Source organism: Mesocricetus auratus, unplaced genomic scaffold (genome assembly GCF_017639785.1).
Source record: "Mesocricetus auratus isolate SY011 unplaced genomic scaffold, BCM_Maur_2.0 Super-Scaffold_100003, whole genome shotgun sequence".
Taxonomy (NCBI): Eukaryota; Metazoa; Chordata; class Mammalia; order Rodentia; family Cricetidae; genus Mesocricetus; species Mesocricetus auratus.
Window position 1 is genome coordinate 118857468 of NW_024429188.1, and position 27923 is coordinate 118885390.

Sequence of the window (27923 nt, forward strand, 5' to 3'; positions counted from 1 at the left end):
TGCTGCCATCAGGTAGTGTGCAGCCAGCCCACAAACTTTTTTTAATCTTATATGGAGCTCAATTTCCTCTTGGCCAAACTGGCCTATTGGACAAAGAACTGCCCTTGTCTCAACTGCTTACAGTAAGCATGCTGTCCAAACTGGACAAGCAGGATACAAGGAAAAGTGACTGCTGAACCATGACAGGGTAGGACAGTATTTTGAACCTTCCTGCTTGTGAAAATGGCCTGTCAGATACTCTAGGCCTATAGCCAAAGTTGGTTGCCTCAACGTTGCAGAGAGACTTGGGGTGACTGTCCAGGTAGCCAGTGGTTTGTCACATTTTGCACCTTTTGCAAGTCACTTGCTTGCACTTCCTGCTTACTCAAGTAATATCATTTTCCTTTTCAGGTCTTTGATGGGGTTGAACACTAGCTGGTCACAGTTACAATCCTCTTATATCTTAACTAACAGCATATGAGGTATGAGAGTCAGATTCTTCAGGACAGCAATTAGAGTAATCTCTGTAATTTGCCATTCATCTAGTCAGGACATTTAGTATGTGTTTCTTACTTGACAATGTTCTTGCTGGTTGTAGTTCCATTGTTGTTTTTTATTACAATTTCTTTCTCCTGGAAATACTTGATAATCATTCTTTTTGTATATACTTTCGTATTAGGTTTAGAACCTTCTTGTTTAGGCAAAAAAGGGTAAGTGTATCTGGCATACCTGCCAACATGACCACTATAAAAGGAAGGAGGGAGGGGTCATGCTTTCTTGGGTGATGAAGACCAGCCACATGTGGCATGAAGCAGTGTGTGATCGGTCTCCAGCTTTCCAAGGACTCTAACTGGATTTATCATATCCTGTATTCCTGAGTGTATTTCCCTTTTTCATATTTCTTTTTTTTTCGAGACAGGGTTTCTCTGTATTGTTTTGGAGGCTGTACTGGAACTAGCTCTGTATACCAGGCTGGCCTTGAACTTACAGAGATCCACCTGCCTTTGCCTCTCAAGTGCTGAGATTAAAGGCGTGTGCCACCAACGCCCTTTTTCATATCTTAATAAATCATTGTTATCCCTTAAATAGACACACGTGGATTTCTCACTACAATCTGCCTTTAATCTCAGCACTTGGGAAGCAGAAGCAGGATGATCTTTGCAAGTTCCAGGCCAGTCAAAGGTTAACAAACAAATGTTCTTCCAAATAACATCAACAACCTCCACCAAAAATCTAAACCCAAACCTGTGGTGATATATTATTTATGATTTAATAAATATTGCCTGAAGATGGAAAAAGCAACCAGCCAGTAGCTCTTACCTCTACCTCAGATTGAAATGGGCAATCCTGTCTCCATGAGCTGGGATGAAAGGTGTGAGCTCTAATTCTCTTTTAGACTGATTCACCTAGGCCTTGAACTCTGAGAGAGCCATCTGCCTCTATCTCACATGAGTCCTAGGATTAAAGGTGTGTGCCACCACTCCCTAGCTCTATGACTAGCTGGTGTGGCTGGCTTTTCAATCTGATACTTCAGGCAATCTTTATTAAATCATAAATAATATATCACTATACAAACCCAAACCAAATGAAGAGCCCAAGGAAGACAGCATCTGGCATCCATATGCATGTGCATATACATGCATCCATATGAACACACACACACACACACACACACACACAGACAGAGACAGACAGAGAAACAGAGACAGAGAGTTTGATACAGACTTAGAGGGCTGGGTGTTAGCTGTTATCGTTACTGTGTTTTAGACAAGGAACTGAACCCTGCTGACTTTCTTGCTTGACCCTTTTAGTCTGGGATACACAACTCTCTTTTCCTTGTATGCCTCTCCTCCTGGGTACCCCACACCTGCCAATGAATATTTCCATGCCTTTTCCTCTTTCTCTTTCCGTTTTCTCTCTAAATTATTTACTTATTTAGTGTATGTGAATGTACATGCCTACACATGTTTAGAGGACAACTTGCCTTCTACCATGGGCTCTGGGGATCACCTGGTTTGCCAGCAAGTGCCTTTATCCAATTGAGCCACTCCCATAGAACCCCTCTTTTTGGATGCAGCACCACATGTAGCTCAGACTGTCCTGGAATTTGCTAAGTAGCCATGGTTTGATTTTAACTTTTGATCCTCCTGCTTCATTCCTCTTCCTAAGTATTGCAATAATAGATGCATACTACTACACCCAGCCCTACTCTCATTTCTTTTTTTTTTTTTTTTTTTTGTTTTACAAGACAGGGTTTCTCTGTTTTGGAGGCTGTCTGTCCAGCCTGGCCTCGAACTCACAGAGAACCGCCTGCCTCTGCCTCCCGAGTGCTGGGACCTACTCTCATTTCTTAAGGACTGGTTTGCTCTCAGCATTTGTTTCTGAGACTCAGTAGTTAACACCAAAGCATTGAAGGCTTGGAAAGCAGGTTGCCACAGTAGGACTTCTAAGTTTATCACCCCTGGCATGGCCACCTCAGGGATACCTTATGTGCTCCTCAAATTACTATGCCTTGATGTCTTCCATTCAGGAAGTCCAAGTTTTGTTCATTCCATTCTGGAACCCGGCTGCTTCTGCACTCCTGGAGTTGATATTTCAGTGCCTGTACTGGTTTTATTTCCCATCTTTCTCCCTATAGGCTCACACTGGGCTACTGAGAGTTGGTGAGCTTCTTTGTGTTCCAGAGTACAAAACTATCTTTCTAATCAAGGACATGGGTGATGCCAGTTAGGAAGCCACTCTGCCTCCTATCTTAGTTACATCTGAGCTGCAGGGCCTGTTGACAAAGGCTGTCTGCTTAAGCTCCAGGAGCAACATGTTGGTTTATCCTCTGGGACTCATCTGTCCCCTCCACACACAAAGGACAGTACCACCCTTGACTTTCCACTGAGGACAACATCTGAATTCATTTTATTTCACTGCAATTGATTAGTTTATTAACAAACAGGTCATTTAGAAGGTGAGCCCTCTGACAAGCTGCATATTGCCATATACTTTGTGAGGAACTTTGATCGGACTACAGCTACTTGGGCACCAAAGGCCAGTCCTCCATTCACATTTGCAGAAGTGATCTGATGAAGTTTTCAGATGGCTTACTTAAAAAGGATCACACTGAAAACAGGGTTGGATGGCAGTGCAGTGCCTCTGGGAGGGAGAGGTTCTGGAAGATGTCCCAACCTACCCGCTGGCTGCTCCAGTGAAAGGAGCAAGTACTGAAGACCCTTGCTTCTGGGGTCACTCAAGAAATACAAGATGACACAGGAGGGGCAGAGGAAGGGGCTGGGTGGAACTGACTGTGGGATCAACTTTAGGAAAACAGGAACACAACTACCTAAGCTCCATGACAAAGTGAAATGGGCCAGCCCTGCAGCCCTCATCACCTTGAGGTCACTTTCGAGCCCTGATGTGTTGGGGCGGAGGAGCTTCATGCCTAGGCATGGGACAAGGCCTCCACCCTACAGTGGTGCCATGCTGCCTCCTTCAGTCTGGTCCCAGAGCTCTGCTGTGCTAGCCCACCATGCTTCTTCGAGGAATACAGCCTTCCATCTCCAGGGCCTCTGGCCAGCCCTCATACTTGTTGGTGTGCTTACTGTTCTTCACATGCTGTAGGGATTAACAGGAAGTTATGATCTGGCCCTCAGGGGCCAACCACCAGGGTACTATCCAATCTGTTGCCCTTCTCTTCATGCAGGGAAAACAGGGGATGACTGCAGTGGTCTATTCTTTCACACAAGTGAACTTGAGATGGGCTATGGACTAGGATGGTGAGCACTGTGGACAGGAGGGAGTCCATGCAGCCCTGGCTTCAGGGAAATGCTGGAAGCTGCTGCCCAAGTTTGGGGTGAAGGGTCTTGGAGAGCATGAGCTTGAGTTGTTGGGAAACTGGGTTGTGACAAGGCTACGATGGTAGTGAGCATCTTTTTTCCCTTTAAATCTGAGACAGTTTCTCATGTAGCCCAGACTGTCCTCAAATTTTCTATATGGCCAAGGATAATCTTGAACTTTTGATTCTCTTGTATTTACCTCCACAGTGTTGGTATTACAGGTGTGTCCCCATGCCCAATTTTATGAAATGCTAAGTATTGAATGCAGGGCCTCATGTATGTTAGACAACCACCCACCATAAATGAGCTACATTCTTTTTTTGGTTTTACGAGACAGGGTTTCTCTGTATTGTTTTGGAGGCTGTCGGTCCAGCCTGGCCTCGAACTCACAGAGATCCACCTGCCTCTGCCTCCCGAGTGCCCGGCAAATGAGCTACATTCTTGAACTAAGCATCCTGAAGATGTTTGTGAAGAAGTTTTCTTAGTTATAAGTCTGGCCAATGTGCAGTCTGGCCTTTAAAGTCTCTTTAGGTCAAAATACGTACAGGAAAGAGAAGATCAAAGTTACTGTCTCTCCCTGTGGTAATAACAAGGGGCCAGGGCTAACCAGGGCACAGGTCAGGGACAGGGCTCAGGACCCTGATGGACAGAATTCAGGGAAACTTTGTTGTAAAGAGAAGGGGTAGCCAAGTTGTCAGGACCAGGAGGCAGAAGTGCCAGGTTCTCTGCTGTACCTGCTCAAAGGGGCTCTTGTTCTGCACACCCTTGGCTCCCACAAACACCCAGCTGTCACGGAAGGCTAGCTCCTTGGCGTTCCTGCTGCCCAGCTCAGAAAAAAGCTTCCTGGTCTCTTCATTCATCCTGTCACACAGAAGGAAGAAATGTGAACTTGGGACTGTTACTATATTGGGACAATACTGAAGCTGGATTTGGCAGTCACTTACTTTGTAGCTGGATCATCATAGGATGCCACAAACACTAGGGTACCTTCATGCAGTGGCCGGATAAACTTCAAGAGATCATTGACATCTGGTGGAGATGGGCCCACAGAACACAGAGCTTCAGGTTCCACTGAGAAGCCCTTCCCCACCAAACAACATTCTTCTAATGAGGAAAACAATGTAGGGACTGGGCAAGGGCTGTTCCACATCGAGGGCCACCAGTATGAACACAGATAAACTGGTAAAGAAGCTAGGTCCATCTGATCACAAACCATAGATTCCAGACAGAGAACCCTCATCCCCTACATTTTGTGAACCCAAAGCTATTCTTGAATAGCTGAGTGCAAAGACACAGGAGGTAGGGCTTCAGGGAAAAAATGTATAATAGGATGCTGTGGTAGCCACTCACCTCCAGCCCACATGTCAAAGGCTCTGGCTTCCAGGAGCTCACCACTGACTCCTGTGTCAAGAAGAGGAAGACCTGCTAAGCAAACTGTCTGGGCCATGCTACCTTTGTGCTTTAACCCTTAGCCCAGGCTCAAACATAGAAGGTTGCAGCCCTTCCAGATGCTTCAAATATGCTGTCATCCTCTCATTCACAGACCTACAACCCATGGAGCCTCTGGCATGAGGCCCTATGTATCCACCACTATCATGTTTTTTGTTAACTGGGTGACTTCCTTTGTGGAGGTTTTGGCTGACCTAGAATTTTTTCCAAGCCTCCCTGGGAGTGCCCAGAAGCCACCTTCATCTGCAGAGGGAGTAATGAAGTGAAGAGGGCAGGCCATATCATGATATCTGCTTCTATGATCTGAACTCTGACCCCACAACATGGGGGACTCACCATTCACCAGAGCGATGTTCAGCCCACGGCCCACATTGTCCTTGACGCTGCTCATTAGCCTGGCAGGAGGGGAAAAAGATCCCTTGTGGACATACCAGATTTCCCTTTTTCACAAAGCTCTTAGCTCTTGGTCCTTGCAGACCTGGTCTCAAGCTCCCTCCCACTTCCCAGCCCAGTGCTCACATCTTGTCTTCAAGGCAGATCTTGGGCCCGATGACATTGGCAGCCCCGCTGACCATTCGAAAAGCTAGGTGCTCCTCAGGACATGGCTGGGGCAGGCCGCACTTGTACTTCCTGGCCCTTGGTTCTGAGTAACGATAGCAGATGTGATCCATGTGCCTGGTCCTGGTGTTACCTGAGATCTGAGCACGGAGGTCAGGACCAGCCACAGGACTGAAGGAGTAGCCACAGAGAGTGGAACTGGGGAAGGCAGTGGATGGGACTCAGGGCAAAACTGGAGATGCTTCCAAGTGGTGTGTTGGCAAGGGAGTAGGAACTCCAAGAATGAGGCATTTTTCCTACTGATAGGAAAAGGGAAAGGGGTTTGAGAGCTGGCTTGGAACCCTTATACAACCAGAACTAAGCAGAAGTCCAGAAAATCAGGGTGGGAGCTCCATGGATGAGGCACACAGTCAGACCAAAGTAGATGAGCTGAGCTGAGTGGGTGGAGCATAAGAACGCTGCTAGCCTCTAGATTTCTTCAGGGTGAGGGTGAGGATGACCTTTATAATGGCTTGAATTATGACTCTACAAAAAATATACTTGAGTCTGAAATCCCAGTTCCTCAGAATGTGGTCTTGCTGGGAAACAGGGTCTTTATAGACAGATAAGTTATGATGAGGTCATACTGGACTATGTTGAGCCCTTAATGCAATGTGACTGGTGTCCTTATGAGAAGTGAAGAGATAAAACCACACAGAAGGTGATGCTGTGAGACAGTACAGGAAAAAGGCAGAGTGGGGCAGCTACAAAATGAGGAACATAGAAGGCTTCTAGGATCTGCATAGGCACAGAAAGACCTTTACCTGGAGCTTTCAGTGGGAGCACAGCCCTGCTGACACCTTCATTCATACTCTTGGCTTCCAGAATTGTAAGAAAGTAAATTTTGGTTGTTTAAGGCACTACTTTTCTTAGGGTAGTTTCAGGAAGCTAAAATAGGTTTTGGTGCCAGGAATTGGGGGTTTATGTAAACAAATACCACAAATACCTAAGAACGTGGAAATGGATTTGGAACTGGATAGAGTGGACAAAGGATGCAGGGCTCTGAGTTATATAGTAGAAAGAGCCCGTACTGCTTAAAGAAAAGAGAAAAAGAAAAAAACCTGTTGGTAGGAACACAGAGTGAAGCCAGGTATGCTACTGAATATCTGTAATCCCAGCACTTGGAAGGCTGAAGTAGGAGAATCATGGTTTCAAGTCTATCCTGGGCTACATAGTCTCGGTATTAAAACCAATTTAGCAATATGGATAGTAAACACAGTTGTGGTGCAAGCTCAGAAAGAAGAGAGCAATAGAGATTTTTTTTTTTTGGTTTTCCAAGACAGGGTTTCTCTGTGTAGCTTTGAAGCCTATCCTGGCACCTGCTCTGTAGACCAGGCTGACTTTGAACTCACAGAGATCCATCTGCCTCTGCCTCCTGAATGCTGGGACTAAAGGTGTGCGCCACCACCACCCGGCTCATAGTGAGGTTAATGATAGCCTAGGATTCGTTAAAGCCCTGTCACAAAAGAAAGGGGGGAAGAAAGAAAATGTTAGCTAACTGTATTGTAAAAACCGAGAAAGCAGTCCAAACCTGCAATCCCAGCATTTGATACAGTAACACAGGACGATCACCAAGAGTTTGAGAGCTACATAATATAATAAGTTCAAGGCCAGTCTGTGCTATAGAGTGAAACTCTATCAAAAACTCTGAACTATTTTACGGACTAGGAAAGTAACTCAGTGTAGAGTATTTGTTCAGTATGGATGAGATCTTATGTTCAATTACCAGTACCATAAATAAAAAAAAAAGCATTCTTTAGAGAGAACACAAAGAGAATGGCTGGCTTAGGATTTACTAAAGAAAGGAAGCATGTGATTGTGGTTATGCTTCTGTCTTTCAGAAGCCTGGGCTTGAGATGGGATTATACAGGATAGATCTGTGGAGGACTCTTTTGTCTTATAACCTGGGCCCTCATAAATCACATGAGAGGCTAGCAAACTTTGTTAGAAGTTTATACCAACAGAAACACTGTCAGCCTATGAAAAGGACAGAGATTAGAAGAATACAAGGAAGAAAGGAAGGAAAGACAGAAGGAAGAAAAGAAACAAAGAAGGGGGGAGGGAGGAAGAATAAGGAAGGGAGATTCTGAATATAGAGCCAGGAATGAAGAGGCCAAAGAGGGCCCAAACCAAAGGGTGACACTATCTCCTATTCCAGAGGATGGGGTAACTTTAGTGAGTCTACAAGGAAAAGAAAAGTATATGGACATACACATTTCTTTTTAGGTCTTGAAATCTCGAAGAATTTCCCTGCTATGTTTGGGATTTGCTTAGGACCATGAGTGCCCCCCTCCAATGTCTTCCATTTGGAATGGGAATTTTTTTCCTTATGCCTGCCCCTCTCACCTTCTGTTGGTGGGTAACTTTACTAGGTTCACAGCACAGAAGGCTATGATAGCTAATTGGGGAGAGAGTCAGATGGACAACAAGTATCCTGGTGGGCTGGCTGGCAGTAGGCAGGGATGTCACAAAAGGCAGTATGATTTGCAGGCACAGGACAGGATAGGGAAGGGACAGGAAGCTTACCTGCAGTCACTGAGTTCTCTGGGCCTGTGGATACAGAGAGTTGTTTCTGTTAGCATGGAGGCCTCCAGGAACCTACAGCAGAGCAGCCAGGATCAGGGGCTTGAGGCCTAGTCAGGCTACACTTGGCATGTTACCCACTCAAGTCCCAATGATGCCCTGATGTCACTTGCTCCAGGAAAACAATGAATTGGAATTGTAAATAGTGCTTAAGTGACTTGGCACCAGTGACAAGATATAGAGTCCCTTGTGTATCTCAAAGTCCAGCAGAGAATCCAAGATGATCAAATGTTCAGTGGAGGCCTTTTCACTCCTTACTCTCACTCTATCAATTTCCACTTAATACTGGATTGCAATTAGGGTATGTCGCTCTCATATTAGTTGGTAGGGACAACAAGGCTGCATTTGTGTTAGAAAATAGGCCGAAGGCAGCAAAAAGCCTGTCAAGAAGGGGATGGAAAACCCAACCATCACACCCCATATTGAACACGTCTAAAGTGAGGCAAGAGGGTCTGCACACTCACTGGTGAAGAATTGCTGAATTCGAGGAAGGCCACCACCAGGACCACCCAGGAGGATGGTGACTAGGATCCAGGTGAGACCCATAGTGATGATTAGGGCCACGATTCGAAGGGGGCCTGCAGGCAAGACACACACAGCGCAGGTCCATCTCAGACACCAGTGAAACACGGCAAAAACCCACTGCCTCACATGACCCCAGATCTCCCGTTCTATTTGGCAACAAGTGATGGCAGGATTGGAAGGTGGAGGAACCATTGCTACCCACCAGACCCAAGAGGGAGACTTGAACTTACTCCTGGTGGAGGGAAGAAAGTGAGTTTAAATGTTGAGGTTACTTTGGACAGGTTCCATAGCACCAACCTCAGCATCTTGACTCTGAAACTGTCAGTGTATTTACAGCTCACCCATCTGTCTCTCCTTTCGCCTTGTTCTGATGGAAGATCTAAACTCCTTTTGAAGACCAGTCTTTCTACTTGCTTCAAGATCCATCAAGTTCTCTTTTGTCTCAGGTAGGATGTGTTAAAGCTCCTTCTTTCTATCATCTCACTTTCATATTATTAACAGGTCCTAACTTAATAACATAAAGATGAAACAGAGCTCCTGCAAGAAAAATCTCATCTTCTGACTCCTTACCTTCCACTTTCCTACCAAACTCTTTAAAACTTTATACTGTTGCTGGGGATATAGCTCTGTGGTAAAGCATTTGTCCAGCATGCATGAGAACCTGGGCTTATCTTCATGATGTCACATTTCTGATTGCCTGCCTGCTGTTTGTTGACATCTGGGTGGGCTGCCCTAGCCATCCTGATGCAAACACTTTACTGCTAGCTTCTAGGACACAACTGTCTCCTGACCTCAGTCTTTGGGACTTTCTCTTTTTTGGTTATGTCATCTTCAATTACTCTCTCCTCAAAAGCTATTCTTTTCCAGGCTGCCTTCTCCAGTCTGCATACTCTCTTTATGGGAGATTTCATCTACTTCATTTATCAAGTTAAACAGCATGCAGCAATGACACCTTATTTTCTGGCTCTAGTCCTGATCAATCTTGAACCCACATCCTCCACGTCAGTTCCTTATAGCCCTTACTAGGATTTATCTATGAAGTTGCTACCTTATCAATTCTTGAATAGTACTCTTACCCCAATCAGTCCCCTCCAAGAACCATTTTCATCCCCACAAAGTATCTTCATCTTAGTTGTCCAGCTGACAGCAGCCACGCCTCTCTGCCCCTACTCTCTACACCTCCCAGCCACTAGACTCTCTGGAACCTTTGTCACAAGTCATTTTCCAAAATGCAGCTGGCCTGTTATTTGAGTTGGGTACAACTGACTATATATTAATCCTTAACTTATAGTTTGGGAAGCCGAAGTCCTCAGAGGTGAAAGAATTTGCTCATAGAATAAGTGTTTGTGCACAGTCATCCATTAATATATAACAAACCAGTGACTACTTGGGCCCCTCCTGACTCAACTACTAGGACGTCTGGACTCTCTTCCGTTCGTTGTAGAAGCCACCCACCTGCCAATCTCATGTCCACTTCTCCCACTGGGTTGGGACCTTCGGCAGGTGCACTGTTTAAGGACCGTGGGCTCTGGGAGGAATGAAGCAGGAGAGTGAGTAGGTTGGGTGGTGGGGTAGGGGCAAGTCTGTGCTGGGCACGATCAGTGCTACAACTTGTTCCTCCAGACACCAGACCAGGCTCAGTTCCTCGTAAGCGCTGGAAGAAGCACTTCCTAGCCAGCAGGTCCTTGGGAACCCGTCGCGGCTCTGCTCTCAGTCTGGCTAACAGAAGCCTCCAGGACTGGAACGTAGCAATTGTTCTCCCTGACCCGGGCCCCTCCCGTGCTAGGCCCAGGGATCGGGTTGATCCTCTCGAAGCTGCTGGCAGAGACCCGGTAGGCCAATGACGCTTCCTGGGTGTAGAGAGACGCAGATCGGATCAGGGAGTTTCTCAGTGGTGACACTCTGCCGGCGAGCTGAAGCAAACGAGTCACGTAAAGAAGCTTGGCCGGCACGACAATGGCTACCCTGGGAAGGCCACAGCCCACAGGCGTCGCTCTGCCAAAAGCCCATAGGCTGCGCTGTGAGGCCTCAGGTCCCCACGCAGGCTCCACCTCCAACCTGCCTCCTCCCTCTTCTCCAGAGGCTGGGTGGGAGGTGCCTAGAGAGGCTATTTCCCTGTTGCTTGTACTCAAACTGAGCCACCTAGCTTCCTGGAAAGAGCCTGAGTCATTGCTGCCAGATGAATCTCCTTCTATACTTTTTTTTTTTTTTGAGATAGGATCATACCCTATGTCATGCTGGGATTACAGGGTAAACCACCACAGCCAGCTCCACCGCTGCCTCCACACACCCTCTTTTGTGGGAGATCTATTTCTACATTTGGTGAGCTGAAGCTGTGACTTGAGATCAGAGCTCTCATAACTGGTAAGAGGATGGATCTGGGGACATAGATAATGACATAAGGTTAACATGTGTTTTTTTAAGAACATGGAAAGTCCAGAAGCATATGTGAATTTAAAGCAAAGCCGGAGTCCCAGAGGGTGAGCCTTTGGTTGCTTTCTTTCTGCTGTTTTTTTTTTCCCCAGAGAGTCTTTTTTCTATTTTATGTATCACTCAGTGAGGTGATGTCTGGAATGTAACCCTCGATCCTCGTGCTTGAGCTTCCTGTCTCAACCACCTACAGTGCCAGGGCAATTGAGACAGTTGTTTCAGCTAGATCCATCTGTTTACTCAGGCAGCAACTGGACAGAAGTAAAACAACATTCCTGTCCTTTGACCCAATGATCCCACTTATAGAAACTCCACCCCACTTAGGTAATGCTCCAAAATATAGAAAAAGTTTATAGAAGCACTCTTTTGGTTAGAACATAGCATTTTCAATTTTGGTACACCTATAATCTTGGCACCTGGGAGGTGGAGGCAGGAGTATCAAGAGTTGAAGGCATCCTCAGCCATTTGTCAAAAACAAGGATAGTCTGAGATTCATTAGGCCTTGTCTCAAAAAAAAAATGGTGGGGGAGAGATGTCTCAGAGGTTAAGAGCACTAACTACTCTTCCAGAGATTCTGAGTTCAATTTCCAGCAAAGGTGGCTCACAACCATCTGTTTTGTTTTGTTTTCCCAGACAGGGTTTCTCTGTATTGTTTTGGAGGCTATGGGTCCAGCCCGGCCTCGAACTCACAGAAATCCGCCTGCCTCTGCTTCCCCAGTGCTGGGATTAATGGCGTGCGCCACCACCGCCCGGCTTTTCTTTTCTTTTCTTTTTTTGTTTTGTTTTGTTTATTTTTGGCTCACAACCATCTGTAATGAGATCTGGTGCCCTCTTCTGGCCTGCAGGGTTACAGGCCAGAAGAACACTGTATATATAATAAATAAATAAGTAATTCTGTGTCAAGCTTTTTTAAAATGGTGGGAATGGAGAGTCAGGTGTGCTAGTTTATGCTTGTAATCCCAGTATTTGGGAGGCAAAGGAAGGAGAATCAGGAATTTAAGGCCAAGATCATCTAAAAGTGAGTTTGTGGTCAGCCTGAACTGCATGAAAATCTATCTTTAAAAAATGTTGGGTGGTATTTTCTTGATTGCTCATTGATGCGGCAGTACTGAGCCCATTGTGGGCAGTGCCATCTCTAGGCAGGTAGACCTACTTGGGCTGTTTGAAAAAGGTAGCTGAATGTGAGCCTGGAAACAAACTGGCAAATATTCTTCCATGTCTTCTGCTTTAGTTTATGCCTTCAGATTCCTGCCTTAAGTTCCTGCCCTGTCTTCTCCTTAGTGACAGATTATGATCTGGGAATTATAAGATGAAATAAGCCCTTTCATTTCCTAAATTGCTTTTGGTCATAATGTTTATCATGGTAATAGAAAATCAAACTAGAGTAAGAACAATTGTAGCAAATAACAGCAAAACTGAACATAATGTATGGGATTTCCCATGTATACCCTGTTCCTACATACACATGTGTATATGCCATGTAATATCTATTGCAATCAAGATACAAAGAGGAATCTAGTGATGTCGATTTTGTCAGTGCCACCCATGTGGTATGGTAGTAGGACTTTTCTAGGATGCAGCAGCCTGAGGGTCAACCATGATCCTGTAGTAGGCACAATTAACTTATTGGGGCAAAAAAAAGATGGTAGGAAGAATACGGAATGATCTCAGGTAGGCAACTGAGGGGCTAAGGATCTGGATTCAGTCCTCAGCACATGAAAAAAAAAAGGAAAGATTAACTATTATGGGTTCCCTTAAACCTTATTTACAAAACAGGTATAGTTTGCTTATTCTTGTACTACATACTGAATATTCATTTAGTTTAGTTTTTTGGGGGTAGTGCTAGTACTGGTAATTGAACCCAGGGCTGTGTGCATGCTACACAGCATTCTACCATTGAGTCATGCTTCAGCCTCATTGTTGGATTTTATTCGTGGATTCTACCACTTAGCTACATCCTCAGTCCTCTTTCTACTGTTTTTTAAAGATAGGGTTTCTCTGTGTAGCTTTGGAGCCTGTCCTGGCACTCGCTTTGTAGATGAGGTCGGCCTCAGACTCACAGAGATCCACCTGCCTCTGCTTCTCGAGTGCTGGGCTTAAAGGCGTGTACTACCACCACCCATCCTTACTTTTTACTTTGAGATAGTCTTCCTAAATTCCCCAGGCCGGTAACTAATTTACTCTATAGCGTTGGCTCACACTGAATGTGCAGTCATCCTACCTAAGACTGTAGGCCTCTGCCACTGTGCCAAGATTCATTTAGATTTAATCATATATTTACCACACATATATTTTTCCCACATGTATCAGTTTTCTTTTATGCAAAATATGCATTTAAAAGCTTACATTAAGCTGGGTGTGGTGGTGCACACCTTTAAGCACTCAGGAAGCAGAGGCAGGTGGATCTCTGTGAGTTCAAGGCCAGCCTGTTCTACAGAGTGAGTTCCAGGACAGCCACCAGGGATGTTACACAGAGAAACCCTGTCTCAAAAAACCAAAACAAACAAGCAAACAAATAAAAAAAAACAAAAAACCTCCAAACTTATATTAATTTGGTGTGTGTATACATACCCATAAGACATGTGAGGAGGTCAAAGGACAACTTTCAAGAGTTAGTTATTTTCTTCCATTATTTGGGTTCAGTGAATCAAACCCAGGTAACTAAAATCCTTTTTGTGGAATCATTTTGTACACTGTGAAAATGTGTTACTCTGATTGGTTTAATAAAAAGCTGAATGGCCAATAGCTAGGCAGGATTTTTGAGACAGAGAGGATGCTGGGAAGAAGAAGGCAGAGATGCCATGAGACACAGTGCAAGCAGGATGGGCAGTATGGAGATGAGGTAATAAAGCCACAAGGCAAAAAGTAAATCAATAGAAATTGGTTAATTTAAGTTATTAGAACCAGTTAGAAACAAGCCTAAGCTATCGGCCAAACTTTCATAATTAATAAGAAGTCTCTATGTCATTATTGGGGAGTCAATGGTCCTGATGAAAAATCTGCTTATACACCTTTACACACTAAGCCATCTTGCTGGCCACAAAATGCATCTTTCTGTGATGACATGTTTGTAGGAAAATTTCTACTTTTTGTTTGCACCATACTTCATGTTTGAAAAATATTTTAGGAGTGCTTAAGAGTTGTCTCAGTGGTTAAAAGCACTTGTAGTTCTCCCAGAGGACCCCAATTAAGTTCCCAGCTTCCACATGACAGCTTACAAACGTCTGTAACTCCAGTTCTAGAAGATCCAATGCCCTCTTCTACCCCCATGGGCACCAGGTATGAACATGTACATATAAATAAAAATAGGTAATACCTTTAGGAAAAAGAAAGACATTTTAAAGATGGGTGTGGAGTGTGTTATGTCTAGTTTGTGACACCCCCAAAAGACCACCAAGGAGCTGACTCACTGATAGAAATGCATAAGGTTTATTGCTCTATCCCAATGTTGTAGGAACCCTGTCTGGTTAACTCAGGCAGCAGCCACCAGAGGAGGTTCCCCACCCTGTCTGTTGCTGGGGTTTTTTCAGACAACCCTAGCCGCAGGGTTACAGGATTACATCAGCAGGTGGAGAGAAGTATTGGTCAGTCCCTGATTGGTTGATATTTGGGAACAATTAGGGAAAATTTTCAAAGTCTTATGTTTGGCATGAAATACTTGTTCCCAGATATTTTTATTGGCTGTAGAAGGGAACATTTTGTGGTTTCTGTGGTTTTGTTTGTTTCTTGCAGGTGGCCTATTGCACATAGTAACTAGGAACTAAGCATCCTGGAAGCTAAGCGGAAGGGTTTTGTCTGTCCTGGAGTTCCTCTGTGTCCAGTTTTTCTAAGGATGGAGTTAGCTCCATCCTCTCTAGTTAACCTTGCTCTTTCAGGGTTCACTTTTGTAATCCCAGCACTTGAGAGACTGAGGCAGGATGATTGCAAATTCAAGGCCTGCTTTGGCTATACAACAAGTTTTAGACCAGCTTGGGTTACAGGAGACCCTGTCTCAAAACAAAATCAAAATTGCACTAAGGGTCTTTGAGGTGTTGAGTATCTTTCTCAGTCACTCTCCACTTTATTTTAATTAAAAAAAACTTTTTTGTATGTGTGTCTACATGTGGAAGGCAGAAACAACGTTGAAGAACCAATTCTCTGCATCCACCTTTATGTGTGTTCTAGGGTTCTTACTTGCTGATATATCTTGCTAGCCCTCCATCTTATGTCTTGAGATGAGTTCTCTCACTGAATCTGAGACTTGTCAATTTGTTTACGTTGGCTAGTCAGTGAGCTATAGGGATCCTCCAGATAGCTTTACCTCCCTAGCACAAGGATTACAGATGATCACTGTCCTGCCTGGCACATGCTTGTGTGGTAAGTACTTTATCAACTGAGGGAGCTCCTTGCCTCTGACAAGCCCCCTAGCTAAATTTTTAATTTTTTTGAGACAGGGTTTCTCTGTGTATAGCCCTGGCTGGCTGTCCTGGAACTCACTCTATAGACGAGGTTGGCCTTGAACTCACAGAGATTCACCTGCTTCTGCCTTCCAAGTGCTGGGATTAAAGGCATGCACCACTACTGCTGGGCTTCCTGGTTGTTTTAAACATTTTATGTTTCTGTCTGGTTTCCTGTAGTTTCCATTATTTTACTTCTAGGTATTGATTTCTTTTGCTGTATCCTGCTTGGAATTGGTTGTTTTCTGTGCCTAAAGATAAAATTACAATAGCTTGATTTCATTATATTCATTTATTTTGAGTTTTGAAGACAGGGTTTCTCTGTGTAATAGCCCTGGTTGTCCAGGAACTCTCTCTGTAGACCAGGCTGGTCTCGAACTCACTGAGATACACCTGCCTTTGCCTCCCGAGTGCTGGGATTAAAGGCGTGTGTCACTGCAACCAGTGCTCTTAACTGCTGAGCTAACTCTCTAGTCCCAACTTTATTTTTAATTGCCAATTTTCTTTAGTATTTATCAAAGTCTGCAGATCTATTCTTAGACCTAGTGCAGTGAATTACGTTTATGTCAAATTTCCATTCTTAATTTTTAATTGTGGTGCTTTTGTTTCTCAGACTAATGTCCATCTTGTGGAAAGACAAAAATGAACTTGGACTTCTGATCTTCCTGCCTCCATCTGCCCAGGGCTGGACTTTCCTTACCTCTTGCTTGTAGCCTAGTATTCAAGATCCTAGGTGACAATTGAGAGTCCCCATCTGTATTTTTGTGTCCCAGAGCTGAAGTGGCAGCTGAATGACTTTGCCTACTCATCATTCTCTCCAGTGTAGGGACCATGATCTTGGATTTCACTTGAATGCCATCATTTGGACCTTCATTTATTATTTGTGTGGCTACATGGAGCTGAGGTGATCTTTGCTGTCTGCTGAGCTTCACTGTTATGTCCCGGAAGTAGAATAAAGTAGAAACGACCAATTATTTGCTAATTTATTTAGTGATTTACTTAAAGCATTGGTTGTACTGCCTATTTGCCAAGCATGAATGACTTCACTTGCTACCTGGAATAGAATGACCTAGATAAATAGCTGAAACAATGGGTCATTGCCCTTAACAACCTGATGACTGCCACAAAGGCTTTTGTAAATTATGCTTGCTTGACAACCCCATCTTGTGGTTTTAGAGTATAAAATGAGAATACAAACTAGACCCAGTATTGAAGCCTTTCAGGAGCTGTCCAGGCTTTGCTCCACTGGTGACATCATTCTTCCACTCTCATTTTTATCAGCATGCTTATTCCAAAAAGATTCCTGTAACACCCTCATTGTACCTCTCATTTCTGAAGTGCTGTTGGCCTATTGTGTGTTTGGTCCTTGATAGAGACTCACATCTGAATGATTAGCTGAATGTACTCACCTCTCCCTTGTGCTTCTCTGTGTTAGGACCCTGCAGCCAAGGTGAAAGGCAACTACACCTGGGCCTTCATGACTACCATAATCTGCTCATTCAGAGACAGCCAATGTTGTAGCCCAGACCTAATGTCTCTATTTTAGTGCAGCTACAAACACCTGAGGTGAGAGTTGACTGTCCCACCTAGAAGTCCCTGATTTCATTCAGTATAGGTATTTAGATATTCTATGTCAGTGGAACTCCCCATATTAGCCCATGAATTGCAGCACCAATGTTGGCACCAGAACTAAGGTAATGTACTGGAGAAATGGTTTAGGTGTGCCTGCTGGTCTTGCAAAGGACCTGAGTTTGGTTCTCAGCACCCACATCACACAGCTCACAGTTCCAGCTCCAGGGGACTTGACACCCTCTTCTGGTCTCCAGGGGCACCCGCATATGCACATACAGACATACACATAAATAAAAAAAAATAAGCATATATTTTAAAAGAACTAAAGTGATGGATGACTCTCCTTAGCATATGTCATGTTTTTCTCATGTGGACTCCCATAGCTGAGGGTGACTCTTAATTCATGGGAATCTCAAATCTCCCATCAATTGACTGTGCTCACTTGGTCCCTCATGATTGTTCTTCAGTGTAGGCATTCAGAGCTGAGGTGACCTGTGAATATGTTTACTGAGGATCACATGCCCCTTACCCGTGGAGCTCATCAGGACCCTCATCTATGTTCCTTATATAATACCAAGAGGTAAGGTGACAGCAGAGTGTCCTCACTAGAGCCTTTGGCTTCTGTTCCAGTGCCCACATACACCACCACCCAGTGAGAGAGAATATGCTAAAGAGATACTTGTGTGTTCCCTCTTTTGCTATTTAAACATTAACCTCATGTCAGGACCCTAAGAATGGACTTTGCAAGGGGGCCCACTGGATCTGTTAATCCCTCTTTTCAATAACCACATTGAAGAAATCTTTTTCACTATTAACTTGGCTCTTTTAATTGGCTTATTGAGAATGGATGTCTGAGCCTGGCTTATTAGGGCTGCTAGAGGCAGACTCTGACTCTTAAATAACAAGAGAGACCCTTAAGAGTCTGTAATTTGTCTCTGTCTCCTATCAAGTGCCCTTTACCACTATTTGCTGTGCAGATAAAGCTCTCCTCTCACAACCTGGAGGTACCACTTCTACATGAAGCAGGGGATACAGTTAACACTCCAGTATGGGGTGGGTGGATGTGCTGCTGTGACAAACTTAGAAGAGCCCATATCCCCCTTGCCTTTGTGTGAATTAGCCTATCATGTCAGATTGTGAAGTTGATCTCCCAGCCATGGGCTGAGATGTGGTCACCACCTATATCAGGGTTAAAAAAAAAAGAGGACATGTGTGCTCCCTAATCCGATTTGCATTCTGGCACACTCTTTTTGCAAAAAGAAATTGCCTTGCTGAGATTGCACAACACCAAGATTATTCTCCAACAGTGCCATATGCCATCCTAGAAAATAGGCAAGAACAAACTTGGCAATGTTATTTCTTTTGCCTTTATCCATTTTTCTTGCTGGTTTCTGGGAAGGAGTCTCAGCTCATCCTTTAGGTCTGAGGCCCTGCCTGCCATCCTCACCCTAACCAGACTGTATTGCCATCCTGGATAGGAGACCAGGGAGGGGTAGGGCACCCAGTTCTCAATAGCAGGGTTGTGAGAGGGCTTGAAGATCCACTCAAAATCCAGATCATTTGAGGTCATAAGGCCCACCCTAAATCTGGCTACACCTGGTGGCAGCCAACAGAAAAGGACATGGACAAAGGAAACTTTTTTTTTTTTTTTGCCTGCTTGTCTTCACTCATGCTGGCAACTTCACTTTTCTTATTCATGAGCCATTTCTTTTCTTTTTTTTTTGGTTTTTTCTTCTTTTTTTTTTTGTTTTTTCAAGACAGGGTTTCTCTGTATTGCTTTGGACTGTCCTGGAACTCACTCTGTAGACCAGGTTGGTCTTGAACTCACAGAGATCCGCCTGCCTCTGCCTCCCGAGTGCTGGGATTAAAGGTGTGCGCCACCAATGCCCGGCCTCATGAGCCATTTCTTTGCTGGTCTTAGCACCCACCTCCTTGGGATTCCAACCTAGACTGAAAAGGGACTCCAGCATGAGATTGGGGCTGCTGCGACATACAGTCTCATAGACTGAGCAACTACTGGATTCTTGGCCTTTCTGTCTAGAGACAGCATTGTTGGACTACTTGTACTGCAGCTTGTAAGCAACTTATATATATATATTGTTCTGTTCCTTTATAGAACCTGACTAATATACATGAGAGTGTGGAAAAAAAGTCTCTCTTTTATAGTCCTGGATAGCAGGGAGGAAATGACAAGAGGGACAGGTAAAACTGTTTGAGGATTTAATCGCAAGTTTGGGGTAGGGAAATCCTAGCTGCTACTTCTGCCTTCCTTTGGTGAGAAGGCTGCCTGAGGGTGGGATGATGACCATTGAGTATGGAGTTGGTTAGGGGACATCGCCAGCACTACAATATTGTTAGGCAGTGTGTGGTCTCTTCCAGCTGGTGAGGAGGAATGTCAAGTGGCACTGAAGCTGGTGTGGCCATGGACAAGTCCTCTCACATGGGTATCCTTGACCACTTCCTTTGAGTTTTGAGAAGCTTGCCCATAGACACTAGGGAGTGTGGTTTGGTCATTATCCCTCTGAGGCTCAATGCTCCTCCCCATTGTTCCTAACTCCTGTCTTGAGGAGTGTAGGAACAGACTGGTAGGCTGTTCTTCCCTTTGCAGGGGCTGGCGTGAGGGGAGGAGGTGATTTGGTTCTTGTGGAGAGATGGGTGGCTCAGATAGGGTGTTCAATGGTGGCCTGAAAGCATTACAGTGAGTTTTGAGAACTTGTTAGTTGAGGAATGTAGCTGGGCTCAGTGGTAGTGGTAACAGCAGCAGCAGCATAGGGTATAGAATGGTGGCATGAACCCAGGGACTGGAATGTGTGGCTAAGGCCTATGGTCCCAAAGTCCTTCCAACGTGGGGGTCAATAATCCTAATATAGGGTTAGGTGGTGGGAAGGATAGATACAGAAAGGGTGGCCAAAAGGGGCAGAGTGCAGATGGTATAAATTTTCAAGGCTCAGAGCTTGTGAGGGTTCACCCACTTGTAGGTGCCCTCATACTGGAAGCCCACTCTCTTCATCAGCTCATCTGCCTCTGTGGGACCGCGGCTGGGAAGCAAAAGGAGACATGAGTGACCCTTGGCCCTGGTAATTCCCATTGCCCTGCTTCATTTGACTTGGCTCACTTAGCTCCCATCCTTCCCTTACCTGCCATAAACATAGGGAATAGGCTGGGGCCTCTCTCGATCAATCTTGTGCAGCAGTGGTGTGAAGATACGCCAGGCTTCCCTGAGTTCATCACTGAAGGGATATATTATATAATGGAGTAGAGGCATATGTGTGGGGAGGGAGAAGGCCACCTCTCTTGCCTGACTATATTAGGCTGGGAGTCTCTCACCTGCGGACAAAGTGCATCTGGCTCCCACAGAAGACATCCAGGATGAGGCGTTCATAGGCATCAGGGAGCTTCACATTCTGCAGGGTTGGGGAAGGGGTAATGTTGCTGATACCACTGTATTTGCTTACCTAGGTCCTCCCTTAGGGCCTTGCCCAGATGGTCCCCCCCTGTGGGAACCTTGTATCTGTTGCCATAGGTCAAGTCCAGCTCTGACTCTTCAGGGTTGAAGAACATGCCAGGCTTCTTGGTCATCATCTTGGTGTATACAGCCTCATTGGGCTGCACACGGATCACCAGCTCGTTACGCTTGCACTGCTGGTGGAAGATGTCGCCTGCCACATCTCGGAACTGCAGTCTCACCTCAGCCTTGCGTTCATTCAGGGCTTTGCCACAGCGAAGGATGAAGGGTACTCCTATGGGGCAGGGCTGGCCTCAGGGACTGGCTTTCCTATAGTCTTGTGTTACCTGAGTGTGTGTGTGTGTGTGTGTGTGTGTGTGTGTGAGTGTGTGTGTGTGTGTGTGTGTGTGTGTGTGTGTGTGAGGGAGGGAGATTCCCTGTGCATGTGTACATGTGTGCATCCCTTAACACTTAGTACCATGTGTCTGACCACGCTAATAAGTATATATTGGAGGGTACATCTAGTACTGCCTTTCTGGGTCCTAGAGGTGTCACCTACCATCCCACCGCTCATTCTCCACATAGAGGACAGCTGCTGCAAAGGTGGCAGTGGTAGACCCACGGGGCACTGTGGGGTCATCTAAATACCCGTTGGTAGCTTCTCCTTCTCCATTGGGGTTGCCCACATACTGGCCAAGGACTACATTGCTGCTTTCCACCTCTGAGATACATTTCAACACTTTGACCTGGGAGAAAAACAATGTAGAATGGGTGGGCCCCTGAGTTCCAGGGAGGGTGTAGGGAAATGGATATGAGGCCAGTGCCTTGTCATAGAGTGGACTACCATGGGGCACAGCTGCTGGGGACATGCCTCTCTACCTACCTTCTCATCACGGACATCATCTGAATCTGTGGAGGCAGGTTTTTCCATGGCTACCAGACACAACATCTGCAGGAGGTGGTTTTGCATAACATCCCTAGTATCAAAAGAGGCAGATACTCTGGTCAAGTGCCACTTCCAGGGTGGGAACAAGGGTATGACCAACTTCTAGGGGCCCTATGGTTACTAAACAAGGCTTTCTAGTGGCAAACTAGGAATTGCTTCCTTAACCCTAGTGTCTTCCAGGACTCCTAAGGCAAGAAAGTAGATGCTGACCCTGGAAACCCTTTGGGATTTAGCTGAATGGGTTGAATACTAGCCCTCATGGTGTAAGGATGAACTGAGTTGGGGTGGGATATGGGTTCTTACCTGATGATCCCAAATTCATCAAAGTAGCCCCCACGACCCTCAGTACCAAAGGGCTCTTTAAATGTGAGGATCACACAGGCAATGTTGTCTCGATTCCAGATGGGGCCAAAGATCCTGTTGGCAAATCTGTGGGAGGTATAGGAGAGAGGCTAGCATGGGAGACATTATTATGGAAGGGCTGGCATCTTTGAGGAATCTGTCTTTGGGGCAGTGGGGCAGGTGGGGTTCCTCACATTGCCACCCTTACCCTGGGCCTCTTCCACCCTGTCCCCTTTGCACCTCAGCACCATGAGGTTCTGGACCATCTCCTTGCCCAGGTAGTGGTCAATACGGTAGATCTGGTCTTCACGGAACAGAGAGGAGATGTGGTTCGACAGCTGGTTGGAGCTCTGAAGGTCTCTCCCGAAGGGCTTCTCCACTATGATGCGGTTCCAGCCTCTGTTGGGAGCCCCCAGTCATGTTATTTCAAAAATCTTCCCCCAGGAATAGGCCCAGGGCCATGCCTCCCTGACCCTCACCCCAGGGAGTAGGGCTTACATTCACTTTATATTCTCAGGTGACCCAGGGAGCTCTGCTGACTGCTATTGATCCTTACCCTGCACAGATGGCATCTTAGAAGCCTTCCTGCCAACATGCTGAGGACTGGATCAATTTCTGGGATTTGCCCACCTTGGCGCTAAGGGTAGTGTGATTGGCATATTCTTGGGTGGCTTTGTTTCCCCTTTTCCCCATGCCAGATCCTCAGTGGGTCAGAAGTACCCCAATATCCAACACAGAGGTAGATAGATAGGATATCAAGAACATAGCTTCCTATTAGTTTTACTTTCATTAGTTTTAGATAAGGTCTTATGTATTCAAGGTTGGTCTAGAACTTGCTATGTAGCCAAGGATGACCTTAAACTCCTGATTCTCCTATCTCCACTTCCTAAGAGCTGGGATCACAGGCATGTGCCATCATGTCTGGCTTCCCTCACTGATTTTATATCCTTATTTATTTAATGTATATGCGTGCTCTGTCTTCATGTATATCTGCACACCAGAAGAGGGCACTGGATATCATTACAGATGTTGAAAGCCACTATGTTGCTGGGAATTGAACTTGGGACCTCTGAAAGTACTCTTAACCACTGAGTCATCTCTGTAGCCCCTCGTCTTATATTCTTGAGATAAACTCTTGCTATGTTACTCAGGTTGGCTTGGAACTCTGGGCTCAAAGAGTAGTCCTGCATCATCCCTTGAGTACAGTTATGGCCCAATGCAACTGACTTCTATTGGTTTTTATTTGTTTTTTAAACTAGCCTTTTTTGCTTTTGAGACAGGTTCTTTTTTTTGATTTTTCAAGACAGGGTTTCTCTGTGTAGCCTTGGCTGTCCTGGAAGTCCTCTGTAGACCAGGCTGGCATTGAACTCACAGAGATCTGCCTGCTTCCTGAGTGCTGGGATTAAAGGTGTGTGCCATCACCACCCGGCGAGACACTTTCATACTATGAAGATTAGGCTAACTTTAAATTCACTATGTAGCCATGCCAATCTTGACTACATAGTGATCCTCCTGCCTCCTGACTACTGGGATTACAAGTGCGTGCCACTATACCCTGCTTAATTTGTTGTTGTTTGATCTCACTCTGTATTTCAGGTTACCCTTGAACTTTAAGTACTCCTCTTGCTTCAGTCTCCACAGTGCTGGGATTATATGTGTGAGTCACCTTGCCCAGATTTCCATTGATTTTTAAAAGAGCAGGTTCCTTTCTTTGCTGTCTACAACACAGCACTAAAGTTTTCTAAATTCAAAATAAGGGGCCGGGAGTTGGTGGCGCACGCCTTTAATCCCAGCACTTGGGAGGCAGAGGCAGGCAGATCTCTGTGAGTTCGAGGCCAGGCTGGTCTACAGAGTGAGTTCCAGGACAGCCTCCAAGGTGGGCCTGCTGGGGATTGAGAGAGAGAGAGAGAGAGAGAGAGAGAGAGAGAGAGAGAGAGAGAGAGAGAGAGAGAGAGCGAGCAGTGTTCTATGGAGCAACACTGTCATCTTGTGGTCATGGTGGGAACTGTTCCAAGGGGGCCACTATTTTATAGTGAGAGCCTTGGCACCTACAAGTGCTGAGTAAGTATATGTGATAATAGCAAAGTCTGTTAGAAAACTCTAGTACCTGTTCCCTTTTTTGGAATCCTAATTCATCTGGACAACAAACATTCAGGTTTTCAGCTTGCCTAGACTGGCTTGACCTGGGTTTAAAGTAGCAGAAGCAAGAGTAAACAGACAGGAAGGGAGAGAGAAAGATAAGCCTTACGTCTGACTCATGCAGGTCTCTTGAATGTTCTTGGTGACAGCTTCATAGACTGTAGGGGGCAAGGCTAGGTAGAATAGGCGGTTGGCTTGCATCCCCTGATGCAGGGCATTCATATGGCTGTTGAGGTGCTTATAGGAGGCTGGATCATCATATTGGCCAGCCACATAGGAGTTACGGGCAAAGAACTCCTCCAGCTTGGGATTTTCCTCTGGGGTGGCCTGGGAGAGATAGGCAGACAGGCAAACATCAGCTTCTACTTCTCTCAGAGTCTACACTTGTTCTTCCCTAAGGAGTGAAGGATCTCATTTTTGTACAAGGTCTTGTTCCACAGCTAGGTTGGGTTTCTCTTGATTCAACTGTCCTGGCTCCACAAGTACAAGAACTTCCTTCATCCTGGTAACTTTGTGTACCCATGGGGCTGGGGCTGAGACACACAGCAGGAATACTGTATGCAGGTGGGGCAAATCACTGGTATTGTCTGCATATCCTTAGGGCCCTCATGCCTACAACAGAATTCTGATTTCAGGAAACTCTTACTTGAGAGAAAAGAACGTTGGAGAAGGATATCTCTCTAAAATTATCACAGCAAACTATAGGTGCTGAGAAAATGCCAATATATACACATTTGCTGGGGGAAAGAGGTACTTGGAGGACTCCTTCCAGCTGCTGGCATGACTCAGTGTGGCACCAGAGCACAGCAGGATGGAGCCAGAGAGGCTGGGTCAGAAAGGAGCTGGGAAATAGATCTGAGGCTGAATTGACCATATTCTTCTGTCTTTGTTCAGAGGTTATGGAAAAGGTGGCATAAGTAAGAGGACACAACTTTTAAGTAGTTGGTAAGGGAGAGCAAGGATGTGGTATCAGAGCATGAGTGTTCTGGGTGGCCTTGCCTTTCGGCCAGTCAAGTGAAAAGTGCGGAAGGAAGTGCTGCTTATGATGGGAATGGAATGTCTCCTCATGGGCTGCCTGGAGCTAGTCTTGCTTTGGGGTAGGGGAAAGAGCAGAACAAGGCTCTGGGATACTCCAGTGTCACTCACTTTGAAGAAGGGCTCACTCTGCTTGCGGATGTCATCCACTGTGAGACGGGAGCGGGCATAGCCCACAATGAAGGTGTCTTCGGGTAGAAGGCCATCCCGGAACAGCCACCTAAGGATACAGTAAGGCTGTTTTAAAGCTGGGTAGGGAAGGTCAAGGCCTGTCCCTGGTAGAGAGTTTTTTGGGGGATAGTGTAGAGATATACTTACCAGATAGTGGGATAGATTTTCTTCTTGGCCAGGTCACCCTGTAGTAGAGGAAAGATGTGGTCAGAAAGAGCTGTTATGACCTAGATCATCCCCCACTACTGGTGATATGGGTTGTCACTCAGCTACAGATATATCATTATGCTCCCATATATCATCAGAGAAGCTCAGAAATTCAATCCTGCCCCAGCCTTGCATCAACACAGGTACATCTGCTGGCTGCAACATGAAAACCCAGACATTGAGTTCGTTAGAACTTAAGGATGATAAAGGCAGCACATATAACAAAAACAAACCCTGTGAGATATGATAGATGTCACATTAGCATAAAAGGAGCTACAAAGTAATGAGATGGTCATTCAATTAATGAACTTAGAAAAAATGGCAGCAGTCCAGGCTTGATGCAGAGTGTGGTCTTCTCTCAATAACAAAGACCAGATTTGGTGGCATACAACCTTACAACCTTCCAACATATAGGGATACACTATTCCAAAAGCCCCTCCTCCAAATCAGAATTTTAAAACAAAAAATTTATAAGGAAGCAATGAAAAGATATAATGAAAAAATTGGGCTGGAGATGATCCTCAGTGACTTTGGAGAAATCACAGATTCTCCTTTCCATCCTCACAGTTAAAAAAACCAAACAAACAAATGGAAACAAAAGAGAGCTGGAGGATGGGGAGGAAAGGTGTGAATTGTTGTCTTCTGGATATGACATGGCTGTGGCACACATGAAGAAATCATAGCAACTGTGGTTGCTTGTAGAAGATATGCACAAGATCATGCCAGTCAACATGCCAGCATGGAGTGTGTGTGTGTGTGTGTAGGGAGGGTTCACAAGCTCCTGTCCCCAGTTAAGGATCTACTGGCAGCTTATGGTTGCTGGGGAGTATAATTTTTCTTCATGGGTGTGGCTCCTCATTGCTCAAGGAGTGGATGACGAAGCACTAATTGCACTTAGTGGGTTATAAAAAAGAAAAGTTGGGAGGGTGAGGGGAAAGGGGGCTCAGAAGGAGTTATAGGGAGAATGGAGGATTGATATGCTTTAAATATTTCGTATACATGTATGAAAATCTCAAACCAAAATAAGATCAACTTCCCCAAATACCAAACCAAACAAAAACCCAAGCAAACAAAAAAGAAAAGTTGGCTTTGGTAGCACAGGTCTATAATCCTGGTACTTGGGTGATTGGAGCAGGAGGATCAGGACTTCAAAGTCAGCCAGACCCTGTCCCTATTTCAAAAAGCAAAACAAAACAAACAGAAAGAGCCGCCCACACAGGAAAGAGATCAGCTCCCCAAGACCCCAACCCAGCGAGTCCAGCTTCAGGTGAGATTGGGTCTCTGGCTGGGACCACCCGCCCACCACCCATCCCCCTCCATCTTCGGGGCCGCTCCCGGCTTCCAGAAGAGCCGCCCACACAGGAAAGAGATCAGCTCCTCCAAGACCCCAACCCAGCGAGCCCAGCTTCAGGTGAGATTGGGTCCCCGGCTGGGACCACCCGCCCATCACCCATCCCCCTCCATCTTCGGGGCCGCTCCCGGCTTCCAGAAGAGCCGCCCACACAGGAAAGAGATCAGCTCCTCCAAGACCCCAACCCAGCGAGCCCAGCTTCAGGTGAGATTGGGTCTCTGGCTGGGACCACCCGCCCATCACCCATCCCCCTCCATCTTCGGGGCCGCTCCCGGCTTCCAGAAGAGCCGCCCACACAGGAAAGAGATCAGCTCCCCAAGACCCCAACCCAGCGAGTCCAGCTTCAGGTGAGATTGGGTCTCTGGCTGGGACCACCCGCCCACCACCCATCCCCCTCCATCTTCGGGGCCGCTCCCGGCTTCCAGAAGAGCCGCCCACACAGGAAAGAGATCAGCTCCTCCAAGACCCCAACCCAGCGAGCCCAGCTTCAGGTGAGATTGGGTCCCCGGCTGGGACCACCCGCCCATCACCCATCCCCCTCCATCTTCGGGGCCGCTCCCGGCTTCCAGAAGAGCCGCCCACACAGGAAAGAGATCAGCTCCTCCAAGACCCCAACCCAGCGAGCCCAGCTTCAGGTGAGATTGGGTCTCTGGCTGGGACCACCCGCCCATCACCCATCCCCCTCCATCTTCGGGGCCGCTCCCGGCTTCCAGAAGAGCCGCCCACACAGGAAAGAGATCAGCTCCCCAAGACCCCAACCCAGCGAGTCCAGCTTCAGGTGAGATTGGGTCTCTGGCTGGGACCACCCGCCCACCACCCATCCCCTCCATCTTCGGGGCCGCTCCCGGCTTCCAGAAGAGCCGCCCACACAGGAAAGAGATCAGCTCCTCCA

At 46.1% G+C, this 27923-nt stretch overlaps 2 protein-coding genes and 1 long non-coding RNA gene across 3 annotated transcripts in view; 1 reads left to right on the forward strand and 2 right to left on the reverse strand.

The window, feature by feature from the left end:
* Positions 1–2854: 2854 nt before the first annotated feature.
* On the reverse strand, positions 2855–10916 carry Fam3a (FAM3 metabolism regulating signaling molecule A). The gene is made up of 9 exons (XM_005086900.4): positions 10413–10916; positions 8897–9010; positions 8376–8399; positions 5772–5895; positions 5589–5647; positions 5154–5204; positions 4748–4832; positions 4538–4664; positions 2855–3582 (listed from the first exon to the last, which is right to left on the reverse strand). Exons 1-9 carry the CDS (start codon positions 10423–10425, stop codon positions 3487–3489), a joined length of 693 nt encoding a protein of 230 aa, XP_005086957.1. The 5' UTR covers positions 10426–10916; the 3' UTR covers positions 2855–3486.
* A 103-nt stretch (positions 10917–11019) lies between these two features.
* Positions 11020–16794, forward strand: LOC121140052. Its single transcript, XR_005876887.1, has 2 exons — positions 11020–11321; positions 16437–16794. It is a non-coding gene; the product is annotated as an uncharacterized LOC121140052 (long non-coding RNA).
* Positions 16795–19601: 2807 nt separating this feature from the next.
* Positions 19602–27923, reverse strand: part of G6pd (glucose-6-phosphate dehydrogenase) — a 28440-nt gene continuing 20118 nt past the window's right edge. The window contains exons 3-13 of the mRNA XM_005086899.4: positions 25621–25658; positions 25414–25522; positions 24377–24594; positions 22369–22527; positions 22090–22215; positions 21724–21817; positions 21400–21586; positions 20900–21135; positions 20723–20799; positions 20533–20625; positions 19602–20433 (exon numbers count right to left, since the gene is read on the reverse strand). Of these exons, the coding sequence (XP_005086956.1) occupies positions 20343–20433; positions 20533–20625; positions 20723–20799; positions 20900–21135; positions 21400–21586; positions 21724–21817; positions 22090–22215; positions 22369–22527; positions 24377–24594; positions 25414–25522; positions 25621–25658 (1428 nt within the window). The 3' untranslated portion in view covers positions 19602–20342. The remainder of the gene's footprint in view (positions 20434–20532; positions 20626–20722; positions 20800–20899; positions 21136–21399; positions 21587–21723; positions 21818–22089; positions 22216–22368; positions 22528–24376; positions 24595–25413; positions 25523–25620; positions 25659–27923) is intronic.

Bases quoted from the DNA above. Each gene is read 5' to 3' on its own strand.
- Fam3a (XM_005086900.4), bottom strand. The intron at 8,400-8,896 runs GTGAGTGTGCAG...CTGTATCCACAG, and splicing joins AATTCAGCAATTCTTCACCA to GCCCAGAGAACTCAGTGACT. The intron at 4,833-5,153 runs GTGAGTGGCTAC...CATCTCCACCAG, and splicing joins CTTTGACATGTGGGCTGGAG to ATGTCAATGATCTCTTGAAG.